The sequence below is a fragment of the Eptesicus fuscus genome, chromosome 14 (genome assembly GCF_027574615.1).
Source record: "Eptesicus fuscus isolate TK198812 chromosome 14, DD_ASM_mEF_20220401, whole genome shotgun sequence".
Taxonomy (NCBI): Eukaryota; Metazoa; Chordata; class Mammalia; order Chiroptera; family Vespertilionidae; genus Eptesicus; species Eptesicus fuscus.
The window spans coordinates 29,140,217-29,164,399 of NC_072486.1; the positions used below are offsets into that span (position 1 = coordinate 29,140,217).

At 44.2% G+C, this 24,183-nt stretch overlaps 1 protein-coding gene and 1 non-coding gene across 3 annotated transcripts in view; both read right to left on the minus strand.

Annotated features, from left to right (window-relative positions):
* Positions 1 to 1,987, minus strand: part of CDK14 (cyclin dependent kinase 14) — a 513,399-nt gene extending 511,412 nt beyond the window's left edge. The window contains exon 1 of one of the 2 annotated variants that reach the window (XM_054726652.1): positions 1,606 to 1,987. In XM_054726652.1, the coding sequence (XP_054582627.1) occupies positions 1,606 to 1,696 (91 nt within the window). In that variant the 5' untranslated portion in view covers positions 1,697 to 1,987. The remainder of the gene's footprint in view (positions 1 to 1,605) is intronic. The other variant, XM_008149228.3, reaches the window with a different exon arrangement.
* A 10,848-nt stretch (positions 1,988 to 12,835) lies between these two features.
* On the minus strand, positions 12,836 to 12,998 carry LOC114234988 (U1 spliceosomal RNA). The gene has a single exon (XR_003621167.2). It is a non-coding gene; the product is annotated as a U1 spliceosomal RNA (small nuclear RNA).
* Between the last annotated feature and the right edge of the window lie 11,185 nt (positions 12,999 to 24,183).

Below are 24,183 nucleotides of genomic sequence, written 5' to 3' on the forward strand. Positions count from 1 at the left end.
AAAACCTTGAAATTATTTAAACATAAGGAATTTTTATATTAATGTCCTTGGTTTCTTACTGAGATTCAATTGCAATGAATTATTTAACAAAAAAAAAAAAAAACTGGAAGGGCTCCAACAGAGTCATTAGCATTAGTAAATATACAGTTAATGTGTTTTAGAACAGGGCTTAATGGACTGCAGACCGCCTCTGTGATGGTGGGGGTGGGGAGCTGACACATCCTCCTTAATAAGGAGCACCGACTCAACACCTCGTCCCCTTCACTCTTCTTGCTTCCAAACTTCATTTGAATGTACAGACCACAGGCATCCCTAACTGTAAAAGTGAAACTGCAAATAGCCAATGCATGTAATAAATAAAACCGGGACTAAATATTGGGTTCACACCGTAACTTGACAGGCATCTTGGGAAAGATTTGGTATCCCAATGTGAAATTTTAAGTTAAAAGAACACTAAATGTTGACCCATGTTTTGTTTTACTGGGAGAAAGTTTACCTATTTTCCAACGCACTTACATCGTAATTTTTTAAATGAATGGAGAGAAGGATGACTACAATACTCATGGGCACGCCAGGGTTTTATTTTGAAGAACCTCTTGCTCCATGCCCATTAACACCTTCATTAACGTGGATGACACGTTATAAAAAAAAAAAAAAAGTGAAACAAAGGCTCGAAGGCTTCTGAGGATTTTTAGTGCTAGCACGATTTTCTTGCTGAAAGCAGTTAGCTGTGTAAATGCAAGTTACGTTCGGTGCCGGCCACTGTATTAAGGTTTAAAGGGGTTTTTCTATGGCCAACCCCAGAAACCTAGCAAACCCCATCCCACGTGATACTGTTGTCACCCAGGTACAGTCTGTCACATGAACTTGTTCTTAAATGTTCTAAACATTTCTCGGTCGGTTTTTATTGGTCGGTCGGTCGGTCGGTCGGCTGGCTGGCTGGTTGGTTTAAAAGACAATAATAGCCCTGGAGCTCTGATACAGGGAAGAAGAAGTTCGGGAGACCTTCCTAAATGTCCTGACAAGTTCACAGCGCGCATTCCCCTGCAGCGAGGGAAAAATTCCGAGACCTCGGGACGGAACACCCCAAATTTCGCTTTCGAGGACCTGAGCACCGAACAAAAGGTCCCAAGGTACCTGTCCCACTTCTCTCCGGGTTCGCTGTGTTCAACAATGCCAGGGCACAACGCAACGTCCCACCCATTTCCAAAGCTCAGTTACGGACTAAACACCCAAGACCGACGCCTGCGCCAAGAAATCACAACTGACCCCCGCAGCCGCCCAGTCCCCCGTGCGGCGCGGGCAGGGGCGTCCCCTCGCCGGTCCCCCCCCCAGCGGGCGCGAAAGCCCGAGCGGTAGCAGCGAGGACGGGAAACCCAAATTGTAGGCTTAAAATAATCCACACATGAAACCCCAGATCCTGGAGGAAAGGGGTGTCGCCAGCCTCCCCCGGGTCCCGGACGGTGTTCCCTGCATCGCCCGCGCACAGCTCCGCACACCCGACGCGAGCCAGGTGGCCGAGGCAGCGCCGGTGCCCGCAGCGCGGGGCAGCGGGAGCGGACGCCGGGGGCGCCGGGCCGAGCGCCCGGGCAGCGCGCCACTCACCGATGCGACTGAAACTCTCCGACAAAGTTCTCCGCAACTTCTTCATCTTGCCGATCTTCTCGGCCGGCTGCGGCTCGATGAGGTCGCACATCTGGGCGACACGGGGCCACGGCAACTTCCCCAAACTGGTCCAGAGCGGAGCGCAGACAACGGCGAGCGCGCGGCGCGGGGAAGGCGGCGCCTCCGCCTCCGCCTCCGCCTCCTCCTCCGCCCGGGAGGCGACGCGCAGGGCTCGGGCAGCGAGCCGCGGGGCTGCGCTCGGGCCTGGCCACCGCGGGGCGGGCGGACGGGCGGGCGGGGGCCTCCTACGTGGTGCCGGGGGCGGCCACGATCGCCGCGGCCGTAGTGGCTCCGCGCCGCGCCGCCGCCGCCCGGCTCATTTTCCCTCCTTTGTAACCCGGAGCGGCGCGGCGGGCCGTGGGGGCGGCGCAGCCCGAGCAGGGGCGGGGGCGGGCCGGGGACCAGGTGCGGGAGCCGGGGTCGCCCGGGGCGCGGGGCGAGGGCGGAGGGAAGTTCTCAGCCCCGAGTTTCGGGCGCTCGTGGGGGGGAAAAAGAACCGCGGCGCAGCACCGCAGCCCGCCCCGCCCTCACCGCCCCTCCCGCCGCCGCTGCCCCGCCTTCCCCTCGGCGAGGGCCCCCAGGCGCGGGACCCCGGCGCGACCTCGGCTCCCCGCTCTCGCGGCCCGCGTCCTCCGCGGCCCTCCCCACCCGCAGGCGCCCCCGCGGCGCCCCCTCCTGGCCGCCCCGCGCTCCTCCCCCGGCCCTGCCGCCCCGCCCGCGCGCGGGGGACCCGGGACCCGGGCCCGGGGAGGGCCGAGAACCCGCAGGGCTGGGAGCGGGCTACGCCGGGGGACGGACCCCCGGTCTCGGGCCGTGGAGAGGCCCCTGAAAGGAAAGGGATTGAGCCTAGATCTTCCATCTGCGTGGTTTTCTCCCGGCCGCGAGCCCGGGTGAAAGGAGCGCGGAGTTGGGGGCTTAGGGGGAGCGCCGCCCCCGCTGTCTCCAGGTCGGGGTAGCGGAAAGGCCTGGAGGACGCACTCGGCCTTCACGGTGACTTTTACTGTTATTATTTTGCCGAGGAAGCGGTGACGTGCAAGATGCAACGGGAAAGGTGTGCCGGTTTCGAGTCCAGAGCCAAAGCTGGAGCTGGAGCTCGAACCCCGCAGAGCAGGGCTGGGGCTGTTTCCTTCATCCCCAGGGCGCACGGAGCCACAGAAGGAACGGAGATGTGATTTCCGAGGTGAAGACCCAGTTTGCAGTGGAGAGCACACAGAAGCCCTGAGTCTGTTTCCCATGTTCAGACTGTATGTCTACATTGGAAGACTGAGAAGCCCAAGAGATTCTGACCTCCTCTTCCCCCACCTCGAAAAATAAATAAATAACTTTAAAAAGGGGGGGGGGGGGCCGGAGGTGCTTTAGTGCTTCATAAAACCCCAGAACAAACAGTTCAGGCAGCAAACACACATCATCTTCATTCCACTCAGAGGAGTGCTCCAAATGTCAGTCTCCCCCGGGAGCGCAAAGGAAGATGGGGGAGGGAGGGCCTGCGTGTGTTGATTTGGGGCCAGCAAACTCCTTATGAATAGAAAATGTAGTAATCTTGAGTCATCTGGCTGTGTAATGAGAGTTTGTGAGCGTGTGACAATGCAGTTTGGTTTAAAGGAAGTTCGGGGCAGTTTGTGTTTTGTCCATAGATTTTTATCTTAAAAACTAGCCCCCTGCCTTCCTCATATTGTGAGGCAAAACACTTAGATTTCTTCTGCTCTGCACTGAGCACATGGTAGGGTCCTCCTGATAGATTGCAGCTGATTTTTTTTTTTTTTTTAATCCAGGAAGGCAAGCCAAGTGGGGAGCACAGGAGGGTGGGGAAATTCGTCAGGAAGTCCATATGGGTGAAAATGCAGGGATGTTGTTTACCTGTGACCGTATCCAGATATTGCAGATAGCAGTAAGTGTGACCTCAGACGGAACCAAGTTTCACTTTTACCACTTCCTCGGGTTAGGGAGAAAGTTAGCAGCTCTGAATGCAGACGAAGGCAATCAAATTACTGGTGGGTTGTAAGAGTGGTCAAAGATAAAGAAATGGTCATTAATTTAATAAACTCTGTCTGTGGCTATTTTATTTACTCTGTTAATGGCTGTTTATACGTATATTTTCTCTGTGTGGTCACCCCAGTATTTAGTATTTACGACTTTTTAAAAGGTCAACTTCTGCTTAAATTATGGTATATGCATACAAAGGTAAACATTTTTTATATATATTTGATTTTTTACACTGGGGATGTGCTTGCAACCGAGGTACATGCCCTTGGCTGGAATCGAACCTGGGACCCTTCAGTGCGCAGGCCGACGCTCTATCCACTGAGCCAAACCAGTCAGGACAAAGGTAAACATCTTCTACACTTGATCTTAGCCAAAGGCTGACAAGGGATAGGTTAACATTTTTTAATGAGATAGATCAATATATATTGATGTATAAATATATCTAGAGTAAGTGAAAAATCATTTATCATTAACCCATTTGTGGGGAATATATATATATTTCTGTATGCATAGAAAATTCCGGTGGGGGGGGGGGGGAGAGAGACAGAAAACTGTTAAGTGTGCATATCCAGAATAAAAAGAATGTTTCCTTTGCACTTTAACCTTCAAGTATAATTTGAATGTTTGACCCAAAGAATGGATTGCTTTTATCATAATAAAAATACTAATTTAAGACATTAAAAATATTTACTTCATTTTTACCTTCCCTACTCCAAAACTTCAGCTCTCCCACATCCAAAACAACTTCACCAAATTACAACAGTACACCTGGCAGGAGAAACAGTTGGTAGGTAGTAATGGGCCAAATAAACCTTGGCAATTATGAATAACCAACCAACTTTCCATGATATGCTTATCTGCTGCCTTGGTTGGTTATATATTAAAATGGCTAATTTTGCAAGAAAGTGTGATAACAAAGAAGAAAATTTTTAAGTGGGTGTTTTTTAAGATATGTACACTTACGTTATAGGTTTCAACTCATTATACAGTTATTTGTTTCACATTTGCCTTCATCTTAGATTGCAATGTCCCTGAGGGCAGGGCAGGGATGCTAAGATACAAAAGATCCAATGCCTGTGTCATAGCGGATGTAAATTAAATGTTTGTCAGATGAATGCAGAATGCAGTGCTGCCACTGAGAAGGGATGTGTTGTCCTCAGAAACGACGAGGACTCTCCAGCATCTGTGTAGCATATGCATCCTCAGTGGGAGGATGGATCGGTGCCAGTTCCCCCTCTGAACTTCTGGTTCACAAGGTTAGAGATCTGGCTGGCCTGGATTAAAGATGCAGTGTCTGCATACAAACAGATAAGTTTACCTAGGGACTAACCCAGCATGGGATGACCTTAATCAAATCCATCATTTAAAGCATGCAGTGTATTAATTAGGCCTGGAGTAGTAGCAACAGTGGCTGGAGACCAAGGATTCATGAGTTCTAGTCCCAACTCCATCACTACGTGTGGTGTGGCCTTAGACAAGTAAGTGACTTACCCACTTCTTATCTTTAAAATGAGGGGCTTGAACTAGATGGCCTGCCCACCAAAGGGTCCCGGGTTCGATGCTGGTCGAGGGCATGTACCTTGGTTGCAGGCTCCTCAGGCCCTGGCCCTGGTCGGAGGCAACCAACCAATGTGTCTCTCACATCGATGTTCTCTCTGTCTTTCCCTCTCTCTCCCACTCTCCCTAAGAATCAATGGGAAAATACCCTCGGGTGAGGATAAAAAAAAAGAAAGAAAGAAAGAAAAATATAAAATGAGGGGCTTGAACTAGATGGCCAGTCATAGCTGCAAATTTCTGGTTCTAAGTTAAATGGTTAAATTTCTCCTCTCCTAGCTTACACACTAAGTGATAGATACATTATTGAGAGCAATTAATACACAAATGAGAGAGACAAGAAATTATGTGAATGTTAAGATACATTTCTAGTCATGTTATACATCAATTATGCGTTTATTATGTAAATGGATCTTGTCCATATAAGAAAAATGACAGGCTAATATGCTAACAGTAAAATTTAAGGGAAGGAATCCTAATCCAAATAAGATGAAATATAGAGAAGATTTTTTAAATTTTATTTATTGATTTTAAAGAGAGCGAGAAAGTGGGAGAGTGAGAGAAAAGGAGAGAAACATAGATTTGTGGTTTTACTTATTTATGCTTTCACTGGCTGATTCTTGTATGTGCCCTAACTGGGTATCGAATGTACAACATTGGTGTATCAGGATGATGCTCTACCTGACCGAGCTACCCGGCCAGGGCTAGAAAGGATTTGATTAGAATCTAAAGTATCAGCAAATGCAAAAGCAGATTTATTGACCTGAAACAACATGAAAAGATATTATCAGAAAAAAGAAATCCATAAAACAAGAATAGCAAGGATGTGGAGAATAGAGTTGGAAAATAAAGTTAAAGAGAAAACATTTATTTATTAATGTAACTTGTCAGAATTTAGCCAAAGCATAGTTTTATTTTAATTATTATTATTTTTTATTGATTGATTTGAGAGAGAGAGAGAAACATCAATTTGTTGTTCCACTTACTTATGCATTCATTGGCTGCTTCTTGTACTAGTATATGCTCTAGCTGGGGAACGAACACGCGCAGTCTTGGAATACTGGGACAATGTTCTAACCAAATGAGGTACCAGGCCAGGGCCAAAGCACAGATAGAAAGATTAAGACATATAATCAGGTGTCATTGTTAAGGTAGTGGAAATTTACATAATTAAATATCCTCTTAGAACTCTAGTCACCCTAGTTAATTATTTTTAGCATCAAATATTACCCTCCCTTTTTGAACACATCCAAGAACTGAAGTAGCACAAGGATAAGCCCTATACCCAGTTTTCAAGTGAGTCATCAGCGAAACTGTTACAAGGAAACTGAAACTCCTGTCACCAACTTTCATGTTCCAACTGTTGGATAATGTACAGGCTTAAGCACCCCCCTCCTCCTCCTTCTCCTCCTTCTCCTTATTTTTTTAACAAAGAGCAAATTAAAATTAAAAGGGGAGGGAAATGAAGGGTTGCAGAAACCATTGTATTCACACTCAGATTGATGCAGCCTCTGCCTCCCACTCCCATCAGCCATCCATTGCCTACTCACTCCAAATTTGAATCCTTTTCACATTTATGAAAATCACTCCCTGGTAACACAAACCTCCAGGCTTGTTCGGGAAGAAGACCTACATTTGTCTGATTGTTTTGTAGGTGATTCTCTTTTTTATTATATATTTCAAGAGACCTAGGGAACTAAGTAAATTGAAGTACTAGCAAATGACTGTGGGAAAAGCAAAGTTGTTGAACATCAAAATGAATTCAATCATAAATTAGCTCAGAATAGTTTTGAAGAAAATAAACCACCCAGGTCAAAGTGTGCATTGAAATACTGATAAACTCTGCTCTCCTATTAAACCATGCCTAAGTATCAGAATGGCATCTTATTCCCATTTTTCATTGTTATGTAATTTATACAATAGAAGCTTACATAAGAAAATACCACCATTTCTAACTAACATACACTATGTTACACAAAGAAATGTGCTTAGAGATGCCCCAAGATCTTCACAGTTTCCAGTTCTGGATTGAGACACTTTGGTTACCAAAGTCTTTTCCTTTAAAACACATTTCTGGCCCTGGCGGGTGTGGTGCAGTTGATTGGGCATGGTCCCGTGCACCAAAAGAATGCCAGTTCCATTCTGGTCAGGGCACATGCCCAGGTTGGGGGCTCAATCCCCAGTAGGGAGCATACAGGAGGCAGTGGATCAATGTCTTTCTCTCACATCGATGTCTCTCTCTCTCTCTCTCTCTCTCTCTCTCTCTCTCTCTCTCTCTCTTTCTCCCTCCCCCCTCCCTCCCTTCCTCTCTCTAAATAACAATTAAAAAGAAAAAAATTTCTGTCGCATGACGTGTGGCACTTTTCTTTCTTTTGCTATAAGTTGGGAATAATGATGGTTCTCCTTATTGTATATATAGGAACTATTCTGAAGCAGAGAGAATTCAAGAAACTGGCCAACTCAAACAGGTTAATAAGTGGATCAAAACTCCTAAATTCCAGCACTGTATTTTGCTTTTTCCTACATTATGAAATGAAAGCGGTGGTATTGAAAATGCACAGTTGACTCTGAAAATGAGGCTCCTTTCTACTCTAGCTGGTGTTTGCAAATGAACTAAACATTCTACAGCTATCACTTGTTGAACCATTTAGCGAACATCAGTAATGGCTTAATAACATGCAGTCTGATCATAATTGCCATTTAATGCAATATTCCTCACCTATGAGGATGAGTCATATCAAAATTACCTGGTGTTTTAGTCGGCTTGGGTTGCTAGAACTGAACACCATAGACTGAGTGGCTTGTAAATAGCAGAAACATTTCTCACAGTTCTGGAGGCTGGAAGTCCAAGTTCGGGGTGCCAGCATGGTTGAGTTCTGGTGAGAACCCTCTTCTGGGTTGTGGATTGACAACTTCAGACCAAGTCCTCACACGGCAGAAGGGGTGAGGGGGCACTCTGGGGCCTCTTTCATAAGGGCACTAATCCCATTCATGACAACTTTACCTTTTCTAATCTAATCATCTCCCAAAGATCCTTCAAATACCATCACGTGACTTGGGCGGGGGGCGGGGGTGGGTAAATATTCAGTATACAGCACTTGGGGAGCATTTTCAAAGGACTATACTACTCTAGAACTTCCTAGGCAGGAACTGGAGGGGCAGAGGAGGAAGGGGCCCATATAGATTGAATAAGCTTCTGGGAATCCTGGCTGGTGTAGTTAAGTGGTTAGAGCTTGGACCTACTCACCAAAAAGGCCTCGGGGCAAGGGCATGTACCTGGGTTGCAGGTTCCAGCCCTACCCTGGTGGGGTGTGTGTGGGAGGCAACCAATCCATGTGTCTCTCTCACATCGATGTTTCTCTGTCTCCCCCTCTCTTCCATTCTCTCTAAAAATAATGGAAAATATCCTCGGGTGAGGATTAACAAACAAATTAAATAAATAAATTAATAAATAAATAAATAAATAAATAATAAAATAAAAAAGCTGGAAAAATCTCTCAGGAAGTAAAACAAGATGAAAAGAGAAAAGGTAAAAAAATGAGGAAGTTACTGTCTAGTCCAGTAAGTTCAATATGGGAGTTCCAGGAAGAGAGAACTGCAAAAATGGAGAGGAAAAATTCTCCAAGAAAACAATTCAGGAAAATTCCCTGGAATGAAAGAACACGACTTTCCAAATTGAAAGAGCCTAGTGAGCTCCCAAGACAATGGATGAAAATAAAGCCACACTGAGGCACATCTTATTATTTATTTATTAATTATTGCATTGTTTGTATTATAACTGTGAACCTACTTTTGCTCACCCCATATTCTAAAAACTTTCAAGAAAGAAAAATAGGATTCTATAAAGAATCAGGTATCAGAATAGCCTCGGACTTCTTGATGCCAGAAAATAGCAAAAGGAAATGATCTTTTTTTTCCTTCCATGATTTCTAATGTAGCATTTCCCTGCCAAATTATTAAGTGGGAAGGTAGTATATAGATTTTTCAGACGTGCAAGGTCAAAAACATTACCTCAAAGGTCCATTTCTCAGGAAGCTATCAGAGGATTTGTTTAACCAAAATAAGAGGAAATGAAATCCAGGATATAAGCTTCTGACACATGGGAAAGGTAGGTGGATGGTGAAAGGAAAATCTAAGGCCACAGCTCTGAAGGAACCTAAAGGTCAAACAATCGGTGACCTGGAGCAGGGCAGAGGCCCTGGAAGAAGCAGCATCAAGAAAATGGCATGGGTACAAAGACTAGCATTTAAGGCATTTTGAGGGAACTTAATAAAATTGGGGGTGGGACCACTTTGGAGATGTGTTAATTTTAAGTATGTAGAAACTACATAGATCAGTCTGCCGAGCAGTGGGCATGATTGCCCACTCAGGAATTTATTGGCTATCTAGACACATGACACAATACACTCACAGTGAATCTAAATAAAGTATTTTTGGTACTAACACTAAGCTGGGGTTCCCAGCAGAGAAGGGGCTGGCTCATTCAGGGGTCAGATAAGAAATAAGCAAAGGGATAGGGGTGGTTTGGGCTCTTTAAAAAATATATCTGTATTGATTTTAGAGAGGAAGGGAGAGGGAGAGATAGAAGCACCAATGAGAGAATCATTGATCAGCTACCTCCTGCACGCCCCCTACTGGAGATCAAGCTCGAAACCCAGGCAAGTGCCCTGACTGGGAATCGAACCATGATCTCCTTCCTGGTTCATAGGTCAACACTCAACCACTGAGCTGGGTGGTTTGGGACTTTTTTGTGGTTAAATGGTCAAGTCAGAATAGTGGGGAATTCCCCTGGCATGGGCCAGTCTGCATTATTTGAAATCCCCATCAGCTGTTGTAATTAAGAATTACACAGGAATTCTTAACTTAGTTGCCCAGATGTGGAGCAGATAGGAAGAAAAAAAAAAGTGGAAATTGAAAGCTGACAACAGTCAAACATAAAAAATGGAGTCAAGTCTCTTTGTAACAAAATCCAAGTTACAGGGGGGAAAGACAATTATTAACTCAAGAAAAAAAAAAGTTCTATAGGAAAAGATATGTATTAATAGGATAGAGTACTCTATGGCTCAGGTGAGCATAACATTTACAAAGTCATATCAATTCAATATATAATTAAGTCACTGTCATGTTGAAAAGACAAAGAAGGAAAGTGTTCATATATGTGATGGACATCATAGGATTTGTTGAAAATAAGCTAAATTTTCATCTCCTAGAGTTGGAAGTCAATGAATTTTTTTTTTAATATGTTTTACTTTCCACAGAGAGGAAGGGAGAGGGAGAGCTAGAAACATCGATTAGAGAGAAACATCAATCAGCTGCCTCCTGCACACCCCCCACTGGGGATGTGCCCACAACCAAGGTACATGCCCTTGACCGGAATCGAACCTGGGACCCTTGAGTCTGCAGACCGACGCTCTATCCACTGAGCCAAACCGGCCAGGGCATGAATTTATTTTTAAAATAGCAATGCAAATGTTCTTTTGAGATATGGAGATAATTCCAAAGGAACCGGGTAAAATAGTTGATAGTGGTTGCCTCTGGGAAGGCAAAGCATAAGAAATGGTGGGGCCCTAACCAGTTTGGCTCAGTGGATAGAATGTCGGCCCGCAGACTCAAGGGTCCCAGGTTCGATTCTGGTCAAGGGCATGTACCTTGGTTGTGGGCACATCCCCAGTGGGGGGGGGGTGCAGGAGGCAGCTGATTGATGTTTCTCATGATATTTATCTCTCATCAATGTTTCTAACTATCCCTCTCCCTTTCTCTCTGTAAAAAAATCAATAAAATATATATTTTTTAAAAGAAATGGTGGGCAGTAATATGGGAGAGGGTACATTGGAGGACTGCTGTTTCATTTGTTTGTTAACTAATCATATATCTTTATTGATTTCAGAGAGGAGGGGAGATGGAGAGAGAGAAACATCAATGATGAGAGAGAATCATTGATCCACTGCCTCCTGCACACCCCATACTGGGGATCGAGCCTGCAGCCCAGGCATGTGCTCTGGCAGGGAATCGAACCGTGACCTCCTGGTTCATAGGTCAATGCTCAACCACTGAGCCACGCCGGCTGGGCCATAGTACTCATTTTAATCTCTGTTTAACTAAAAGTAATAATAGAACATTCTTTTTATTTACATATTTATTGTTGAAAGTATTACAGATGTCTCCCTTTTTTCCACATTGACCCCTTCTAGCCCGCCCCTGACCACCTAGAACATTTTCTGGAGTGCTTTTTATGAGCCAGATACTATGTGAGGTACTGTAACTGGAACCCAGCTCTGGCTGCCTGCCATCACAAAAACCAAACCCTTGAGACAGATGCTGGTGAAAAAGGAAAGAGGTTTTTTTTTCAAGTGCCGGTCACCTGAGGAAATGAGGGACTCTTGTCACAAAGCCCAGCTCCCCATCGCAGTGCAGGCAGAGGTTTTTATAAGGAGGGAGAAGGGAAGCAGAACAAAGAAATCAAGGGGAGGGGGTTGAAAAGTTCTCTACGTGCAGGCCAGCACAGTCCATTCTGATAAAGATCTTGAAACTGGTCAAGTGATGGTCTGGTGTGCATCACCCTGGTCTTTGTCATCCTGCTTCTGTGGTTGAAGGTCAGTAAGTCTCCTGGACCTGGGATGACTTAACGGTTGGGGTCTGTATCTTGACGTTAGTTCCTAGGATTCTTATACAAACACGCTGTTTATCTACAAGCTGCATATTAGTCACAGTCAGCATTTACAGAAACAATGTCGAAAGATTGGTGGGGTGGTTTACAATTCCCAGTGATGTACTTTACACACTTTAACTCATTTAATCTCTAAGGCAACATTTCTATGAAATAGATGCTATTATTATTTTTAATGTTTTTATTGATTTCAGAGAGGAAGGGAGAGGGAGAGAGAGATAGAAACATCAATGATGAAAGAATCATTGATTGGCTGCCTCCTGCAGGCTCCTACTGGGGATCAAGCCCGAAACCCTGGCATGTGCCCCGACTGGAATCAAACCTGGGACCCTTCAGTCCACAGGCTGACGGTCTATCCACTGAGCCAAACTGGCTAGGGCTAGATGCTATTATTAATAACCCTCTCATTTTCCAGATAAGGAACCTGAAGTTTAAATAAGTTAAGCAATTACTCAAAGGAATAAAGATAGTAAGCAGATAGGCTGACATTTTATCTCAAAGAGTCTGACTCCAGAGTGTACACTCTAAACACTGCACTATACCTTCTAAACAACGTGCCAAAAATAACATACTTCACTCATCCATTCAGCAAACCTGCTGTGTGCCAGGGACTAGTCCCGGTGCTGGTGATCCGACAGTGTTCAAAGCAACACCCCTCGCCTCATAGAACTTACTTTCCAGTGTAGGAGACAGACGACCAACAAATTTTAATATGCATGTACATTTTTTAAATATATTTTATTGATTTTTTTTTTTACAGAGAGGAAGGGAGAGGGATAGAGAGTTAGAAACATCGATGAGAGAGAAACATCGATCAGCTGCCTCTTGCACACCCGCTACTGGGGATGTGCCCGCAACCAAGGTATATGCCCTTGACTGGAATCGAACCTGGGACCCTTCAGTCCACAGGCCGATGCTCTATCCACTGAGCCAAACCGGTTAGGGCTGTACATTTTCTTTTTAATGTAGGGGAGAGCATGAATACAGTCCCCCACTACCACAAATGATGCAGTCGAGATTCCCACATTTGGGAAAATCGCAGCGGTTAGCGCATCTGGAATGCAGTGGATAAGCCTCGCCTGGGAAAACCACCTTTGTGATCATGATCTCTCCCCTGCCATGTAAGTATGTATGTACATTTTCAGTGCCTACCGTAATGAACACTAAGAGAGCAGGTAAGTAGCTGGAGACTGGCTAGAGAGGAGAGCTATTTTAGATCAAAGGCCTTCCCGAGATGACGTTTCAGCAAATACCTGAATGAACTCAGGGATTGAGCCATGAGAAAATGCATTCCAGGCCTGAGGAGGAGGAAGTGCCAGGATCCTGAGGTAAGGGTGGGAGTGGGGGTGGGTGCAGAGGAGGGGAAATGGTTAGGCCATAAAGTTGGCAAGGGAGGCAGGGCTATGTCAGGTTATTTCTCACTAGAGGCCCGTTGCACGAAGATTCGTGCAATAGACCTTCCTTCACCTGGCTGCCGGCACCAGTTTTCCTCCTGCACCGGGGACCCAGGCCTTGGCTCTGGCCACTGCCTTCTGCCTTCTTTCAGGGTCGGGGCTTGGACCCCGGCACCGCCATTCATGATGGGGGCAGCGTGGCCGCCCGGGTCCCTCAGTGATGGGGGGGCGGGGCAGCGCGTGGGGGCCGCCATCTTTGCTGGGTTAATTTGCATAGCACCCTGATTGGCTGTGGGTGTAGCGAAGGTACGGTCAATTAGCATATTACTCTTTTATTAGGTAGGATAGGTAAGAGCTTTAGCTGTTGTTCTAGGAGTGAGGGGAAGTCTTGGGAGGATCTTGAGCAGGAAAATGACAAATTGTGACTCACATTGTATCACCTTGCAATCGAGCCTGGGCGTTGGATTCTGGGGCCACTCGTCATCTTTCCAGGATTCTCTAAAACGGAGATGCCATGTGGCTACGGAGTGCTTGAAATGTGGCTGTCCACACTGAGATGTGCTCTAAGTGTTAATGGATTTTAGAGACTTAGTGCCAACAAAGGAATGCAATATATCTCATGAACAAGTTTTTATATCTACATACTGTATGTTGACATGATAATGCTGTAGATATCCAGGGTTAGATCAATATAGCATTCGAATTAACTTCACCTGTTTCTTTTTACTTTTTACAATGTAGGTACTAGAAAATTTCAAGTTACATATGTGGCCGTGTCATATTTCCATGGAACAGCACTGGTCTAGACAACAGCTCTCAGCTTCCCAGCGCTGTGTAGACAAATGAAGTAACTGGCATAGGGCTCTCTGAGTTTTCGTAAGGAAACACATTATGTAACATCAAGATAAGTTATTGAGGGTAATAGCCAAAAAATGTACTGTTCCTTATAGACCAAAGGTAATGTTACCAACTTCGTCGTGGCTTTGTGTTGTTCTCCCAACAGTGGTAATGAAATTGCACAATCATGTGTAATACCTCTCTCCCTACCCATTCCATCCCCATCTGGTGCTCCCTTATGACTAAATCAGCATATTTTTTAAATACCTGGCCCAGGTGAAGAATGTAATTCTCTAGCCAGAGAATATTTTCTCTGTGCGAAGTATTCTCAGTGCTGCATACATTGGAACCTCAGCCTATTTAACAAGAAATTCTAATTATCTGGTTTGCTCAACCAAGCAGATTTCAAATGTCAGTAATTGTATCTATAATTATAGAATACTCTTGGTTCTTTTATATTTAATTCTAAATATGGTTGATTAGAATGTACTTATAGTAAAAAAAATTGCACGCATGTCCTGACCAAGAAAGTTGTTTTTGTGTGTGTGTGTGTGTGAATTTATGTCTATGGACAGCCCCACAGTGTTATAAATCAAATCAAATTTTGATTTACATATGACAGCATTAAAAGATTAGAAGTGTCACATGATCTCACTCATTTGTAGAATATAATGAACAACATAAACACATAAACTGATGAACAAAAATAGATCCAGAGACATAGAAACATTGAACAAACCATCAAACCTCAGAGGGAAAGCAGGGGAGGGGGTGGGGGTAAGAGATCAACCAAAGGGTTGTATGCATGCATATAGCATAACCAATGGACACAGACAGTAGGGGGATGAGGGCATGTGCTGGGGGTTGGGGGGGTGGGAGCAAGTGAGGAGAGGTCAATGGGGGGAAAAGGAGACATATGTAATACTCTCAACAATAAAGAATTTAAATTAGGAAAAGAAAACAAAACAGAAGTGTCAGATGGAACCTCCCTCATCTCTTTTGCCTACTCACTTCTGCTCTCATCTCCTTTTTCCCTCCTGTTAAGTACATGAACAGGCCTTTGTTCTCAATTTTCAGTCTCAGCCCTATGCTCTGGATTCAGTCTCCTTCTCAAGGACTTCATTGCTTTGCTTAGCCCTTTTCTTCTTCATGTCACTATCTCCTACCCTACTGGATCATCTCCAACAATACTCAACAGCTCTGAAATCTCCTGTCTTTAAACACTCTCTCTCTCTCTCTCTCTCTCTCTCTCTCTCTCTCTCTCTCTCACACACACACACACACACACACACACACACACACACACACTCACACATGCGCACGCATGCACATGTCCCTCCCTTGGCCCCACATTTTCTTCTCTTTATAGCTTCTCTACTCCCCTTCACAGCAAAACCTTTCAGAAAGGTTGCCTATAACTCTGTTTCCATCAGCTTTCCTTCCACCAGTGAAACTGCTCTTGTCAAGGGCAAGGTAAGACCTCTATGAAGGCAAATGCAGAAAGCTTCTCCGTCTCCATCTCATAGTGCTCTGGTGGTACATGTAGTACAGTTAACCCCGCCCTCCTTGAAATACTCTTCCTTGACTTCCATCATGCTATACTTTGGTTTTCCACCTACCCACCTGGCTACTCTTTCTCAATCTTCTCTCTAGCACATTTGTTCCTATCACACTTCTACCAGTGAATGTTGTGGACCATCTGATTCCTTGGTCTCTTCTCTTTATCTACTCTCTCCCTAGGTGCTCTCAGTCATTCCCATGGCTTAAAATGCCATCTATTGCTGATAATCTCCAAATGTATATTCCAAATGTAAATTCCAGATTCATATATTCATATAGTTGAATCTCAACTATGTATCTCAAACTTAACATGTCTACAAATAAAATATTGATGTATTCTTTCCAAACTAAGAATAATAAGAAGACAAAGAAGGGGGGAAAGAAAAAGAAGGAAAAAAAGAAGAGACAAAAGAAATACTGTTTGTTTGTTTTTTGTTCTAACCAACAATCAAAAGTCCCTTACTTCCCATATTTAATAATATTTATTCCATCAGCAAACTGTCTAGCCTTCTGTTTTCTGTTTATCTCCACTGCTGCTGCTCTAGTTCAGGGCATCATTATCTCTCAGCTGGACTACAGCTACATCTTCCCAGTTGACCTCCCTGTCTCTGTTCTTGTACCTGCCCCTTGCCTAAACCTCCAGCTTCATCTCATGCTACCTGCCCTCCATCCCTACTCTTCCCCATTTTGGGGCCTTTGTACTTGCTGATCTTTCTTTTATATATATATATATGTGTGTGTGTGTGTGTGTGTGTGTGTGTGTGTGTGTTGATTTCAGAGGTGGAGAGAGAGAAACATCAATGATGAGAGAATCATTGATTGGCTGCCTCCTGCAGGCCCCACACTGGTAATCAAACCACAACCTCCTGGTTCATAGGTCAATGCTCAACCACTGAGCCACGCCGACCCGGCTGTACTTGCTGATCTTTCTATCTGGAATGCTGCCGGACTCCAATCTTCTACCTTCATTTGAATGCCAGGCTTCTATTCACCCTTCAAATCTCAACTGAAATGTCATCTCACAGAGCCTTTCCAGACTACCTCTTTGAAAACAACCTCACCCTTTTATTCCTTTACAAGGCCTTGTTTGTTTCTTTCCTAGTATTTGCCCCAATTCTAAATACGTATTTTTGTATATTTGCTTTCTTGACTCTCAGCCCCTGCCCCTCATTCATCTCATTCTAGATAAGAGAACTGACATGCTGTTTGAGATTAAGACACGGGGTGCTTTTGCCATGCCCCGCCTCCCTGCTCTTAGAAGCTAGCCCGTGTGCTGAGTGTGCATCTGTCTGCATGCGCTTGTGAGGAGTTTCATGAGAACACGCCCGTGCTGGCCTAGCACTGCCTGGCTGAGCGCGAAGTTCTGCTCAGGACGGACGTTTAGGAATTCACTGCAATGATACAGCTCCGTCATGACCAGCAGCTCCATCAGTCAAGAATGCTGACATTTTGGTCAGGCTGTCAGTGTCTTTGGAGATCAGGTAGAGGAAAGATAAATGCTATATTTTGACCAATATTTCCTCCTGAAATTACTGAAAATCTATGGCTTTTCAATCTCCTTAAGCAATCGTTTTTTTTCTTTAAACGATGTACACATTAGTCCCAATATGTCAAAAAATAACTAACAACATAAATGCAGAGATGTTCTAATTATAGTAGGGACCATATTAATTGTCACTTTTTATGTAACAAGTAACAGGAAACTAATTCAGATTAACCAACATAAGAAAAATTCATTGGTTCACATAACAGAATATTTGAGAATTTATCTGCCTCAGAGAGAAGTTGATCCTGGGTCAAGTGATTATGACTAGTTCTCAGTTTCTTTCTCTGCATTTATTGGCTCTGCCAAGAACTCTGAGAAACTCAAGATGGAAAAAGAAATTGTACTACAAACAGTGTTGGATCTTTTTTTTTTTTTTTTTTTTTTTAAGAGTTCTCTGCCCTTGTGGTGGCAAGATAGCTGCCAGAGACTCCCGGAGCAACTTTACTCACGTCCAGCAGCAAAGAAAGCATCTCTGCCAGAAGCATCTTCCTTTATATATATATATATATTTTAAAAATTATATGCTTTCTTTCTCCCTAGAAGCATGGGCAAAATCTCTTGGATTGAATTATGTGCTTGAACCAATCAATTCCTACAGTCAGTAATATGGAATATACTGGACTAGGTCAAAAACCAGGTCTTAGCCCTGGCCTGGTCCCTCAGTTGGTTAATGTGATGTCCTCATACGCCAAGGTTGCAGGTTCGATTCCCAGTCAGGGCACATACAAGAATCAGCCAAGGAATGCAAAAATAAGTGGAACAACAAATCGATATCCCCCCCTTCCTCTCTCTCTAAAATTAATTAAAACAACAACAACAAACAAACAAAAAACAAAAAAACAGGCCTTACCTGCAGAATGGAAATGGGATCGAAGCCAAGTGACTGAGAATGAGCTGGTGATGTTACCAGCAGTGTTAGTGGTGAAATTGGACCTCGGTTTCTTGAGCTCAGTAAAGAAAGAATTCAGAGCCAAGAACTCAAATTATAAGAGACAGTTTATTTAGAAAGTTACAGTAGAAGTGAGCCAACTGGGCTTCTGAAACAAGCTACAGAAGCAAAAGAAGGGCACTTGGAACCTGGGAGAGAGAAAGACAAAGGTACTCCTGCTGGGGGCAACTAGGAATAGATGTTGAATGGAAGGAACTTATCAATGTTTGTGTAAGCCCAAGAGGCCTGGATCACAGCAGCCTGATGTACAGGCCCTCTGTACAGAATCAACCTCTTGTAATTTAAAATCTGCTCTCTATCTTAGAGTTTTTAATTTTCCTTCCTACTTCTTTTTCTTTCTTTCAGTTGTATTGATCAGGATACTTAAACACAGGTGCTCCTATAGTTGTCTTATTTGCAAGGCCCTAAGGGAGCTTTCAGAAGAGCTTAAAGTTTAAGAAAATATGCGCTAAAGATGGGTTAAAAAAAAAAAGGCTCATTTCACAAAACAAATATTGAAGACTAGCCACAGCATTTATCAGCAGTGCCAGGGTGCTAAAGTGCCAAATGAGCTATAAGAAAAACAACTGCTGGAGATCAGAAGGGTCCTGAACTGGAGGGGTGGGGAGGAAAGTCTTAACAAGGGGCATGGATTGTTTCAGGGGATTCCTTGTCCAGATAAGCTTTCCTAAACTGGATTGACCCAAGAAAGCTCCTGTGATCAAAGCATCAGTCTATTTCTCCCTTTCTATCTCCTTTGAGCAATGCCTTTCTTTCATCACTTGATCATAGAAAGGCATAGCTCACACTCACCCCAAACTTCCTAAGGCATTGCCTGGGGTGTGCTCAAGAAAGGGGAAGTGAGTGACTCTAATGATAAGGTAATTAGTCCTCTTGCAAATCAGATGGACTCCAATTCTCTGCTTCCCACAAAAGGGTCATCAGGTGAGAGGTCGCTAAAAATAATCTTGATGATAAGTAATCATGGGACTTTTGGTATATAACTGAGAAAAATTCAAAGAACTGAGCCCTGTTGTTATAATAAGACTCCATCATGCCTACTTACTTATTTAAGTGAAGAGTTTCTCAGCCTATATCTACCAAATCTTATATTCAGCATTGATGGTTAACGCTGTTATATTTATCCTTGAATATATGAGGGGAAAAGGGTCTACCATTAAGAACTGCAATTCCAATACAACTTTACATTTTATGTTTAGTAATTATTCATCAGTATTTATAACATACTTATGTTGTTTTGAGAAACTGTGTGGAATTTCCTAATACTTTGAACCTATGGTTACAGAAAATTTAAAATTATTTCTATTTATTTACATATCTTGTTGCATAGAAGTATGATGCTCATGAAGTAAGTATTTTAAAGGATAAAATAAAAGTGGAATGAAAATACAATTTCAAGAAGAAAAAGGAACAAAAAATTTTCCTACAGGTAAACAAGAGTTGACTTATATATATTTAAAATGTATGATGGGTATAAATTACTATATTATTTAGATTCTACTGGATAGATATCAAATAGTGATGTGCCAGTTTATTTTTAAATGTCATTATAATGTGTTGGAATGAATATATATATATATATATAATCTAATATAATAAAGATGTAATATGCAAATGGTTGTTACACCGTGAAGCATAACAACCGGATCACGGATCAGCAGGAGGGTGGGGCAGTGAGCTACAAGTGGGTGGCAGAGAGCTACAGGAGGGGCAGGGCAGCAAGCTATGAGGGGGGTCTGGGGGGAGGATATATATATATATATCCTATCTAATAAAAGAGTAATATGCAAATTGACTGTACCTCTGCTACAACCACAAGCCACGCCCACCAGCCAATCAAGAGTAATGTGCAAATTGACTGTACCTCTGCTACACCCACAAGCCACGCCCACCAGCCAAATTAACCCAACCAAGATGGCTGTGGCTATGGAGAGAGCAGGAGGCTTGGGTTTCCCTGGCAATGGAGGAAGCCAAGCTTTCTGCCTGCCTTGGCCTGCCTTGGCCTCCACTAAAGGCTACAAAGTTTCAATTATAGAACATAAATAAATCCCAACAAAAATGGCGGCAGCCACAGAGCTGGAGAGAGCAGGAGGCTTGAGTTGCACCCGGTGATGGAGGAAGCCAAGATTTCCACCTGCCCTGGCCTGACTTGGCCTCTGCTTAAGGCTACAAAGTTTCAATTATAGAAGATAAATAAATCCCAACAAAAATGGCTGCGGCCATGGAGCTGGAGAGAGCAGGAGGCTTGGCTCCACTCAAGGCTACAAAGTTTCAATTATAGAAAATAAATAAATCCCAGATACCAGGGCCTCCACTTGGGCCGCCGGGGGGTGTGGCCGGCCTGCAAACCACCACAGGCCCCTCACCCAGGCCGCCCCAGGCCCCAAGGGAACTCCCACCCTGATCCAGGAGACCCTTCAGGGCAAACCAGCTGGCCCCCACCCATGTACCAGGCCTCTATCCTATCTAATCCTCCTATCTAACAAAAGAATAATATGCAAATTGACCATCACTCCAATACACATGATGGCTGCCCCCATGTGGTCAAAGATGACTGACCCCATGTGGACGCAAGATGGCTGCCACAAGATGGCCAGCAGGAGAGGGCAGTTGGGAGGGACCAGGTCTGCAAGGGAGGGCAGTGTGGGTGATCAGGCCAGCAGGAGAGGGCAGTTGGGAGGGACCAGGCCTGCAATGGAGGGCAGCTGGGAGCAATCAAGCCTGCAGGGGAGGGCAGTTAGGGGTGACCAGGCCAGGAGAGGAGGGAAGTTGGGGGTGACCGGGCCTGCAGGGAAGGGCAGTTGGGGGGGACCCAGGCCTGCAGGGGAGAGCAGTTGGGGGGGACTAGCCTGCAGGGGAGGGCAGTTAGGGGTGACCAGGCCTGCAGGGGAGGGCAGTTAGGGGCAATCATGATGGCAGGGGAGCAGTTAGGCATCCATCAGGCTGGCAGGGGAGTGGTTAGGGGGTGATCAGGCTGGCAGGCAGAAGCGGTTAAGGGCAATCAGGCAGGCAAGCAGGCAAGCAGTTGGGAGCCAGCAGTCCTGGATTGTGAGAGGGATGTCTGACTGCCCATTTAGGCCCAATCCTAAACGGGCAGTCGGACATCCCTCAAGGGGTCTCAGATTGGAGAGGGTGCAGGGTGGGCTGTGGGACACACACCCCCGTGCACGAATTTTGTGCACTGTGCCTCTAGTATATATATATATTTCATAATATATATATATATATATATATATATATATATATATATATATATATATATATATATGTGTGTGTGTATATATATATATATATCTTTAACATGATAAAATTTTAGGCATCAACTTAAAAATGTGGTGGGGAATGTGTTGCTTCTTAAAATATTTTAGGAGTACCTGAGTGAAAATGTCTGGAGACAATGAAAGGAGAAAATTATGCTAGACAAGAAAATGGTCGAGGTAAGAACAGGCCCACTGTTGAGACTGATTGTGCAATGAAATATGATCAAGGACCTGTCTGCTCACATTTGCTTTTGTGGCTTTTATCAAAGAGAAGGATCTAACTAAGAATGATTGAACGGACATTGGTAAAGGGAAAGAGAACTCAAGATGGAAAAAGAAATTGTAACAGTGTGCCCATCTCCCTGGGAAACCACCAGAGGGTAGTAAGAATAGCAAGTCAGCCAGAAGTGACCCAGAATTCCGACTCTGTCAGTCAGTATCTGTGTGACCATGGGCAAGAAGCTTAACGCCCCTCATCTGTATGATGGGCATAAAGCAATTTACCAACGGGGCTAATTTTCACAATGGATGTGAAGTGCTTCGCACAGAATCTAACACGGTGAGACAAAAATAAGGTGGTTTGGTGATTATTATGTAGCTGTGGACCTTGGAGCACGTATCCTCTTTGAGCTTCACTTTCCTTCTCTATAACACAGGCATAATAACATCGACTTCCTGGGATTACTATGAGGATTAAATTGATAATGAACCTGAGAGCACTTATAACACAAAGAAGGCAATCAAAAAATATTAGTTCTTCCCCTCACCCCTCCTTTCTTTAGGTTCCTATTGATTTCAACAATTCTATGGTACCCCTGATGAGACATGATGAAAAAGAGTCTAATTTCAAACACCCATTTATAGAATAGTACCTTACTTTTATTGTGTCTAATAGTAAAAAACTAAATCTGAAATGATTATTTTTCTTGCTGAGAAAAAGAGTCCAGGGTCTCATATTACAAATGACTCCGTCCTTGTAGAGATGGCCTTTTTGCTTTATTAGCAAATCTCCTTAATGACAACGTTATTTTCATGAAATTGTGGAAGACAAAAATGTTGCTGATCTAAGACCATGTAATCAATTCTCTCACAAAGAGAACCTCCTCAGAAAGAAAAAAAGTTCCTTCTAAGCATTTTCTTTTCTTATGACTGAAAAGATACAGCAGTTATTTATCTGTGGGAATAAATGCTACTGATTGATGTGATTCACTTATTCTCAATGACACCGAGTATGCCTTCTCTTTGTAACTCTGTATACAAAACAAAGCCTGGTTTAAGATGAGCTAGGATGCTGGGGAGGGAGTTAGAGAACGAAGTTCTATTGAACAGGTAGGGGATGTATCTAAAGCCCCACTTTAATCTGTGGGATAATATCCATTTGGCTCTGTTCAGAACTAGGCTGCCACATTGCTGCGGCCTATACAGGAGACCCTAAATAGTCAAAATGCACAAGAAGGCCCTATATCAGCCAGGATCCCAGCAAGAAACAAATGGCACATTCCAGGGGAGTGAAAGAAGTATTGCTGAAGCTGGATAATGGGTACATGGGCATCTGTTGTACTAGTCTCTATTTGTCTATATCATCAGGCAGACACAAATTAAAACAACAATTAGATACCACTACACATTTATTAGAATGGCCAAAACCCAGAACATTGACAGCACCAAATGCTGGCAAAGACATCGAGCAAGAAAAATTTCACTCATTGCTGGTGGAAATGCAAAATGGTACAGCCAGTTTGCAGTTTGGCGGTTTCCTACAAAACTAAACACACTCTTATCATACCATCCAGCAATTGCACAAAGGAGTTGGAAACAAATGTCCATACAAAAACCTGCACAAGGGCCCTTAGTCAGGTAGCTCAGTTGGTTAGAGCATCACCCCTATATGCCAAGGTTTATAGGTTCGATCCCTGGTTAGGTCACATACAAGAATCAACCAATGAATGCAGTAAGTCGATGTTTCTCTCTCTCAGAAACAAACAACAAGTAAAAACCCTGCACGTGGATGTTTATAGCAGCTTTATGCATAATTGCTCAAACTTGGAAGCAACCAAGATATCTTTCAATCAGTGAAGGGATAACCAGTGGTTCATCCAGACAATGGAAATGAGCCATCAAGCCATGAAAAATCATGGAAGACTCTTAAATGCATATTGCCAAGTTAAAGAAGCCAATCTGAAAAGGCAACACCCTGTACAACTCCAACTAGGTGACATTCTGGAGACAGTAAAAAGATTGCCAGAGGTTCAGCTGGGGGGAGCGGTGGTGGTGGTGGTGGTGAGTAGATGTAGGACAGAAAAAAAACTGAAAATACTCTGTATGATACTATGATGGACACATGTCATTATGCACCGGTCCAAACCTACAGGAGGCACAGCACCATGAGTGAACCCTAGACAAACTACGGACTTCAGGTGATGCATCAGTTTCAACAAATGTACCACTGGTAGTACATAATGGCATTGAGGGCAGCACTCTGGCACCCAGTCCTCGTCACTGGCTCCCCCTGACGTGTCTTATTGGTCCATCTTCACCACATGTTCTCTTTTAGCGCCTGGACAGTGTGACTTCTGGTCTCTGCTATTGGAAAACACTGTTAAGGACCTGTGGTTGTCCTTGGTATCCCCAATCCCCGACCCACCTCTCCTACCCCATCACTTCATCATGCCCTTGATCTGTCTCACCTCAGCTCTCTCGGGGAGGTTGACACCCCTCTGCCACTTAGCCCCCAGTTCCCGGTGACTCCTGGCTCAATCCTCAGCATC